General features: G+C 39.5%; 1 protein-coding gene across 1 annotated transcript; it reads left to right on the top strand.

The window, feature by feature from the left end:
• The first annotated feature begins 221 nt into the window (after positions 1-221).
• On the top strand, positions 222-9214 carry amacr (alpha-methylacyl-CoA racemase). The gene is made up of 7 exons (XM_030066129.1): positions 222-287; positions 1014-1279; positions 3107-3250; positions 5699-5859; positions 6100-6286; positions 6394-6803; positions 7472-9214. Exons 2-6 carry the CDS (start codon positions 1033-1035, stop codon positions 6801-6803), a joined length of 1149 nt encoding a protein of 382 aa, XP_029921989.1. The 5' UTR covers positions 222-287; positions 1014-1032; the 3' UTR covers positions 7472-9214.
• The last annotated feature ends 319 nt before the right edge of the window (positions 9215-9533 follow it).

The following is a 9533-nucleotide window of genomic DNA, read 5'->3' as shown; positions in this document are numbered from 1 at the left end:
ATTGTTTCAGTTAGCTTTAGTCTATTTTTTTTTTTTATTATTATTATTTATTTATTTTTATTTTCAAGCAGTTAAATAAAATGTTTGTTGTAGTTTTGAATGTAGTTTTAGTCAAATATAATGATACCTTGATACCTTTTCATATTGCTGGAGCTCCTCAGCCAGTGAAATCATGAAAACTTCAACTCCCAGAAGTCTTGGCGGCTCCTGCGCTGACGTCACAGGAAACAGCGAGTTGAATGTACACCATCGTTGTGGGAGCCCCCGCTGCAGGAGCGTCCTCAAAGGTGAGCCTTTCTGTCTTACCTTCTGGTAGAGCCCCTGTGTGCTGCTGTAGCTGTTTTAGCGTTCACACAACACTGAACGTCCAGCACTTTGCATGTAGCTAGCGAACTACTTAGCTGTCTGATGTTTTGTGATGTGCATTAACATTAATAACATCATAAACCACGTCCTGACTAACTTAGTCGCCAGTGTTTAATGTGAAATAATATGAGGTCCTCACATTACAGTATGCTGTCTGAAGGCCATCTCGAAAGGTCATGACACCTCATTGGTTCTACATGCATATTCAGTGAGCATATACACAGTCATTGTTTTGACTTAGATCCTGCACCATATAGTTGTTGTTGGATGTGTTTTCCTGGGTTTTTGCTTTATGCAAAATATCAGCACAACGTAGTCTTATGGGGTGGTGTTATAGCTATGAAGGTCATGTCAGACGAAACTTAGCTGCCATTAGGGCATTTCCTTGTGATAGATTAGCATGAGCCACCTTTGTACTTTGTGTTGAAGTGTAAATCTCAGTTGTGAAATATACAAGCCCTCCACGTGACCCATTTGTCTATTGTCTATAGGCTTTTTGGCAACATAACTTACTCAAACTAACATTACTGCAATTTCTGAGTGGAAGAATTATGATTTGTTTCCCATATAAAGCTTTGCAGATGAAACACCGTAAGAGTTTTAATGCCACTTTGACTTTCTGATGTAATATCCTTTGATTTCCTCAGGTGAGTTCACAGTCTCCTCATGGCACTGGCTGGGGTAAGAGTCATTGAGCTGGCAGGCCTCGCGCCGGCACCCTTCTGTGGGATGATCCTGGCAGACTTTGGCGCCAAGGTGATCCGTGTGGACCGGACCCGAGTTGCCATGGCAATGGACACACAGGCTCGGGGCAAACGGTCCGTGGCGATCAACCTGAAAACCTCGGAGGGTGTGGCAGTGCTAAGGAAGCTCTGTGTCCAGTCAGATGTGGTCCTGGAGCCGTACCGAAAAGGTCAGATGCTAAAAAGATTTCAAACAGGCCTTGTGATGCTACTGCCTAGAAACATGAATCTGTCCTCTATGTGCACCAGGGCTGCAGCCAAAGATTAAGTTGGTAATCAAATCAGTTAATCTGATCACAAATTTTTCCTCAGTAGTCAGGACTTTTTAAAGAAGGCCCAATGGTTATATTTCCGAGTAAGTCATAATAAAAGCAAGATGAATCTGCTCGAAATTCAAAGGTTTGTTGGACTCTCAAGTCTTCCAGGAGCAGGCTGTTTTTTTCTAAAAAAAAAAAAAGACTTACGCTGTGGAGAAGGTCAATCATTTAATCAATCCACTTTTGTGTTTTGTTGTGACTCGAAATCACCGTTTCGAGTCGGTTTTCCAAGTTTGAAGTCCTAAATACAGCCTGTGTAATGATGAAGCACATTTTAGTGCTACAGGGAAGGCATGCATGATCATGTAATGCTACAGTCACTTACTGTATCTACAAGACTGTGTTTTTCCTCTCAGTTTGTGAGCTTGGAGTTAAAAAGGATCTATCTGGGTAAAGGACTATTCTGAGATATTGACCATCAAAGGTTTGACCTGCCAGCTGGCAAGGCTGAAGTGAAATCTCTTTTTATAATTCAGTAATGTAAAAAATGTGAAAATCCAAGGAGGGCCCAAACAGAGATGAACTATATAATTCTGTAAGGTCAATCCTGTTTTGGTTCTTTTACATTCTGTTTGGCAGGTTGCACAGTAAAGTAATTAGTGTAAGTGATAACCTGTACACGGTCTGTCACCGCCTGCCCAGTAAGCGCTGGGACATGCTCCAGTGCCCCATGTCCCTAATTAGGATAAGCAGCTTGGTAAATGATTGAATGAGTTTGAATCAACTTAAAATGTTGAATTTTTTTTAAGAGGCCTGGAAAACCACCATTAGGCAATTGCATTTATTCTTAAGGATTTTTCTGGCCTGTTGTAAACAAAATTCATGTTATTTCACAACCAGCGCATAGCCTATTTTTGTGATGACTGAACAGTTTCCCTGCCCACTGCCTCCACTCCAGTTTCCCTGCTCCATTTGTCTGTCTGCTTCAATGAAATCTGAAAAACTGTATCCTTGAAGTTATAGTCTGAGGCCTTAGAATAATCTGAGAATAATTATACAATTTATGACCAGGGTCACTGTACATGGTGAAACTATTCATGCAACTTAGCTGCACTGATGTGTTGCATGTTGCATTAAATTTTGTGGTGATTTACTGTTACGCAGAGCATCTCAAGTGCAATCAAATCTGCTTTGTCTGTTCTGTGTGGTGAAAAACTGTTTGTGTGTACCACCAATACCAACCTTTCTTGTCCAATTACCCCTAACATACACAACCTGGGTTTTCAACTACTGCCGCATAAAATATGAACAACTTCAAAACATGACTCAAAGAGGATTAAATAAGGAGGCTTCTTCTTCTAATTGGTTTTGAGTACTGACTGCTGAATTTTCATAATACGTGTTTGAATTAGAGAGTAGATCTGGTCTCACAGGACCTCCTTTCTAATTCAGTTACATTATTTTTACTAACCGCCTAAGCCACATCTGCTAGCCTCTGAGATGTTCCTGAAAAGTAGATTTTGATTGGTCCTCGCTGAAATATTGAGATTTGTGATTAAAGAGAGCTTTAATGTTTGACTTTTTAATCCCAAAGGTTTCCTAAAACTCACAACCCAGGAATTCCCAGATCACAGAGAGGGGCTGGCACTGTGAACCTACAGTCCAACTCGTCAGTGTTCTTAAGCAGATGAAAATTAGCTTATTATTCTTATTATTTAACTTAATATTCTAACTTCCCAGGCGTGATGGAGAAGCTGGGTCTTGGTCCAGAGGAGCTGTTAAAGGAGAATCCCCGTCTGATCTACGCTCGGTTGACTGGATATGGACAGACTGGATCTTATGCCTCCACAGCTGGTCATGATATTAACTACCTCGCCATGTCTGGTAATAACATGCAATCTTTCATGTTATATTTATACATCATAAATAAACAAATTATATTATTTATTCTCAAGCCATGTGAAGATGATCCACTACTGTTATTTCTCTGAACGCTTGGGTAGCTTGAAAAATTGTAGCAGATAATTAAGAGTTTAAAACACCTGCATTCCAGTCCTGTACTTTATTTTCGTGGAGATTAAAGGGTGATTCAAGTTGATAAGTTTTCTATCAGACACTTTTATATAGGGTATTTTCTGTTTGGTACCTGCAGTGCACACATGTTCTGGGGTCCCCAAAATTTAAGTCCCTAACAAACACTTGCAACCCCAGTTCTCTTTAGATTGACATATTCACAGTAATCTACAATAGCTTTGTGAAAAAACGCGGCGCTTTGCTGAAACAGTATCAGCCTTTCCTGACAGTAACCAGGCCAGGCCAAGTTAACTTTCCTGTCTAACTTTCCTGGATCTGTCCCAAGGCCATCTCCCAGCCAGACATGCTTGATAATTCTCCAGAGGAAGGTGACACGGGAACATTCTTGCCTGAAGCACCTCAGTTAACTCCTTCCAATGTGGAGGCACATCAGTTCTAATCTTCTACTATTCTGAGATCTTCCCAGATTACTGAGGCTTGAGACCTGAATGTGAAACTACATTTCAGCTTCCTGGAACCCTGACTGCATTTTGTCAGTCACTAACCAAAGCTTATAACCACAGTTTGTTTGTATGTACTTACACTGCCGCAGGACAGGAAACACTCAGGAAACAAACAGCAGTCGATCTGATCAAGTCAAGTCAAGTCATTTATTTCTATAGCACATTTACAACAACTTGGCTGAACCAAAGTGCTTCACAGTAAAGAACAAAATGCAGAGGCATGGGTAAAAACAGCAAAAACAAACAAAAGACAATGACTCTAGTAAAAAAAAAGTGCAATTTTGCAAAGTGCATTAACAGAACAGGAATAAAATACAAGGAATAGTCAAGGGAATACCTTGGGGAAAATCTAATCGTAAGAAAATGCGAGTGAGAAGAGGTGGGTTTTGAGCAGGGATTTAAACATTTCCAGGCTCTGGGCTGCCCTGATGATCAGCCTGGTTAGAGTCAAATGAGTACATGAGTGGGATGATCGCCCCGCTGGACTTAAGCGCAGCTGAAGTCCTTCCTCGGGTGGCGCTCCTCCTGCAGTTCATTTCTTATTTGCTTAAATAATGCTTAAGGTTAACATAGTTGTCAAGTCTTTTCTAATTTTGTGGTGTTCTCGACTTGAAAAGAACTGCTCTTTACTGGATGTTTTCTCCTGGACTTCACTCAAAGAACCAGTCATTTTAATAGTCCTTTTGCTTTTTATTGAAATTGCAGGTGGATTTCACATCTTTAGCAATCTTTACTGTCTTTAGTCTCTTTAGGTGAAAAACCTCACAGAAGAAAAACAAAAATACAAAGACAATCAGTCAACCAAATAAACATTTCTCTAAACAGCCTTTTTAACCTTTTACAAAAGATATGTACATTTTAAATGTAACAAATTACTTTTCTTAGAAATGAATCAGTTGTATTTATCTTGTTATTTTTTTTAACCAATCAAATGTTTTTTAACTAACAGATCAGTTTTTAAAGAGTACACACTTCACTAGTAAGTACATTTTAAACTAAGGTACTTTTAAACAATATACAGTACATGAATTAATTTAACCATTTCACCTTAATTGTTTATATTTTAACTAATTTATATTTCTTACCAAGCAATTTGTTTTAACTAGTTAACTTAGTGTTTGAAAAAAACATTTTTAGCAAACCTTTAAATTAAATACATCCATCAAAATAAATGAATCACTATCTACTTCTTAACTGGTTTAAACAATAAACAAACTTTGCAACTCATTTACAAAGGAAAAGCACATTAAACTGAATCTTCATGTTACAGTCCAAATCTCCCAGGCGCTCTTGAACGCATCCAGCAAACAGCAAAGCTGTGTGTGTTAGGTGCTTACCAGCTGTCCATCCAATGTTGCAAAGAGCCCCACTACAGTTCAGTCAGTCAGTTGAGAGGAAAAGTTTGCTTTGTGTTGAAGCTGTGAGGTGAACACTGCTGTTGTCTCTCCACACTGACTGGACTGCTCAGCTTAGACTGAGTCAGGCTGGATGTTAATTGGGAGATTGGTCTCACCTGTGGTTGTACTTGGACTTTCCCCTCATTAGCAGGAGGGAGGGAGGCAGCTCACAGGCAGTTTGACAGAACAATAGTCGAACACACACTCAATATGATGATGTGGAAGCTTAATACATTTACTCTTTAAAACATCATATATTTGTGTTTACTTTCTGTCATGACTTTTGGTGCCTCTTGCTGCACCTAAAAGCACTTGGTTGTACTTTATTATTGCTGTCCTTACATTTTGTCAGTACTCAATCTGTTCTTTTGTCTTTCCTGCTATATCTCCCGACACAGGCCTTTTATCTAAGTTGGGTCGTTGTGGTGAGAATCCCTACGCTCCATTGAACCTGGTAGCAGACTTTGCCGGTGGTGGTCTTACCTGTGCTCTGGGGATAGTCCTAGCACTGCTGGAGAGGACGGTGTCAGGGAAGGGCCAGGTCATCGATACTAGCATGGTAAGCTCAGTCCTAATATACAGTGTTTATTGCTATGTGCAAGAATAGCTTTGGTGTATATTAAATGTAAGTGAAAATGGATAGGATACTATGATGTAAATCTTGTGTATTCCTCCTCCATCTTCTCAAAGCCCTTAAAAAGGACAAGGTATTATACGACATGGCAAGCATAAGCTGTTTAAATGGAACTTAGTGGAACTCCTTCTCTCTCCTCCTCCATGCTCTCCATTCTCTCCATAGGTGGAAGGAGCAGCATATGTGGGTTCGTTCGTATGGAAATCTCGTCGCATTGGTATGTGGGACCAGGGTAGAGGAGAGAACATGTTGGACAGTGGAGCACCCTTCTATGATACTTACCAGACCTCTGATGGAAAATATATGGCAGTGGGAGCCATTGAACCGCAGTTCTACAGACAGCTGCTTCAGGGTGAGTAGCACATACATGCAGTGGGAAGTGTATCTCTCCTCTATTGGATGTCATAAGGGAGTTGTTCCATTGTTATATATCAACATATTTTTCCTTCTTTCTCCTAGGCTTGGGATTGGATGCTGAAGATTTACCTCCTCAGATGAGTTTCAGTGACTGGCCAGAGCTGAAACGGATCTTCAGAGAGCGTTTTGCCTCGAGAACGCAGGCAGATTGGTCGAAAGTTTTTGATGGCACCGATGCCTGTGTTACACCGGTGTTGTCTTTCGACCAGGTCAGCTCCCACCCACACAACCAAGAAAGAGGTTCTTTCATTAAGGACTCCACGGGGGACGAAAGCCCTCGGCCAGCCCCAGTCCTCTCCCGGACCCCTGCAGAACCTTGCCTGGCCCGCGATCCTATTATCGGAGAACACACACGTCTCGTCTTAGAGGAGTATGGCTTTAGATCAGCAGATATAGACCAGATGCAAGCAGCAGGAGTTGTAGAGTGTAATGCTGCCAAGGCAAAGCTGTAGGTGAAGTCCTCACACACACACACACACACACACACACACACACACACACACACACAGATTTAGGGAAATCTATGTGGCACTGTTGGACCTTGATAAGACAGTGTTGGAGACACAGTGGGTTATAATAATTCATACTAAAGACAACAGCACATAAATGGTCATGTAGAGTGAATGTGTTTGGTTTCTCACAATAGCTGCAGTTAAGATCTCGATTGTGATCTGTCCTTTGAAGGCATGTTTATGGCTGTGGAAGATATGCTGTGTGCAGAGTTGTGCTTGGGGCTTGTAGCAATTACCAAAGCCTCTGCCCTGTGGGATTCAGGCATCCTTTTCAGATTGAGCGCTGCAGAAAACCTACCATTAACAAGCTCCCGCAACACTCTGAAAAACAAAAATCTAAGAAAGGAGATGTAACAGACAACCTTGGATTCATGGCAAGTAGGTAGGTGCCTTTGGCCAGCTGAGCTACTTTCAGAGTGTGTGCACGCCATCAGTGTGTGGTGTGTGGCTCAAAACACTGAAACAGCACTCCAACTTACACTGTGGTGACCCTCTCTTCCGGCCATATAATACAATGAACTAGTGACACACATTTTTGAGCAGTCTGCTCCTCTTATAAAGTAAAAACCCATTTCTCTCCCTATATAAACATACTCTTTATTTTACAGTTGACAGAATGATCCGTCCTCAGTAACCTGCATCAATACTCGCGATACAGAAGCAAGATGCTCCCAAACTGTGGTTTCACTGTGGCTAACTGTGGTTGTACCGAAAAAGACACATCACATCGAGACTGTCTGGTGAATTATACAAATATTAATCACTGAAACTGAAACTTGTGTTAACACTTTATTTTAGGGTACATTTATTATTAATTAGTCGTTTATAAGTATGAGTATTAGTAATGTATTAGTTTTGTATTAGTCATTATTAACTACTTATTAGCCCCTCATTTCGCATGCCTTATTTTACACCTTATAAACTATTGGGGATTTTTTCTCAAAAAACCCATAATCAGTGCTCACTAATGGTTGGTAAGTAGGCCTATGTATTTAGACTACACCTCAAATAAACCCTTTATATCATTTAGGCAACTCAGTATGGGTTCTAGTAAGGAATGAGGAACCCCAGTGGGTCCTTGGCAAGATGAGGAATGCTTGAGTTTCTCTAATTCACTAGAAAGTGGTGGAATTAAAATAAATGTAGAAGGGAAACCAAATTCTTAATAATGACTTAATTGGATGTTGGATGTAGTGCAAATTAATTATGGGCTAATTGAGACAAAACTTCTAATTGTTTAGTGTTTAGAATAAGGCATGCAAAATTAGGAGCTAATACGTAGTTAATAATGATTAATACTGAACTAATAAATTAATAATGCTCACACTAATAAACAACTAATTATGGCTAGTGAGTGTACCCAAACATAAAATGTTATCAAACATACAGTATAGAATTACACCTGTGATTAATTGTGTAACCCTATCTGCAACAATGCTGACAGCATAAAAATAATGTTCTTCCACATTAGGAAGATGGTGAATGATGAGAATACCAAATTTTTGGGAATTATTATTATTTTTTTTTTAGGTTAGAGTTAGGATTAGGGTTAGGGTTTGTCCTGCTTTTGGCTGTTTAAACCATGAGATGTTCATGCCCTCTGAGATGGCACCCACTGTAATTAATTCATTTAATTATTTATAAGCTTACAAATGTAAATGTTTGTTTGAATACTTTTTATGGTATTGTTCGACAAGTAGATTAAATACTCCTGAGGCACTATCCTTTGTTAACTCAGCCTCTGCACAGGTACAGTTTAAATGCATCACTGTAATTTCTGTGATTATCTCTACAGCAGAATGAAAGGACTGAAAGGAAGCTCTTTTGTGAGTAACAGCCTGATCTCCAATTTAAAAAAGAAAAAAAAAAGACTTACAGTGCAAATGCCATGTGCAGGTAAAGTGACAGAAAAACTTCTTATCACTGACAGGATTCTGTGAAGGACACATATGCAGTAGTCTGACAATGAAATAATATGTTGGAGGGTAATAGCATGGTGATTAGGGTGGGTGAATGGAGGTATACGTTTTCCTTGACTCCCAACAACATGGGATGAATTCTCAAATGATGCCAGTAAGATTTTAATTACATGGAGTTATGTATTAATTTTAAGTTTGTCTCATGTAACCATGGCCAAAATGTTATACAAGAATACCATAATCTTCTCATAACTGCCCACAACATGTAATCTGCATTTCAGAGTTTATGCTCATTTTCATTACTGGACTGTTGATGAATTGTGTTTTGTTGAAAGGGTTGACTTGAGACACTGAAGTGCCTTTCATAAATTTTACAAGGGTGTGTAGAATGATATTTTTTCCTATAATTTCTAATAAAATAATTGGAAATTCTTCTTGGTCATTGTGCATTTTCATGGTGCTGTTTGATCAGGTTATCTAGGCAAAGCTTAAGTCAGGGTGTTGTGCTTGTGATGGGAGGAAAAAAAATGTCTGGATTGCCTTTGTAGCTAAAGGATTAGCTTATAGATGGCTTTTAGATAATAGGATATAGCTCAGGTTTACTCTAGTGTGCGTAGTATGATCATGAGCCAATGGATTTTAAAGTGTATTGCCAAGATTTTCTGATAAATGTAGATGCAAAGAGGAGTGCAAAGGTTTTTTTGTTTGTTTATTTGTAAGTAACTCGATGAACAAACCTGCTTCCAACCCT

The sequence above is a fragment of the Myripristis murdjan genome, chromosome 12 (assembly GCF_902150065.1).
Source record: "Myripristis murdjan chromosome 12, fMyrMur1.1, whole genome shotgun sequence".
Lineage (NCBI taxonomy): Eukaryota > Metazoa > Chordata > Actinopteri > Holocentriformes > Holocentridae > Myripristis > Myripristis murdjan.
This window is presented reverse-complemented; position numbering and strand designations above follow the sequence as displayed.

Excerpts from the sequence above, each read along its gene's own strand:
- amacr (XM_030066129.1), top strand. The coding sequence starts at position 1,033 with ATGGCACTGGCTGGGGTAAGAGTCATTGAGCTGGCAGGCCTCGCGCCG. Across the intron at positions 3,251-5,698 it reads TAACTACCTCGCCATGTCTG|GCCTTTTATCTAAGTTGGGT; the intron begins GTAATAACATGC and ends CTCCCGACACAG. Across the intron at positions 6,287-6,393 it reads CTACAGACAGCTGCTTCAGG|GCTTGGGATTGGATGCTGAA; the intron begins GTGAGTAGCACA and ends TCTTTCTCCTAG.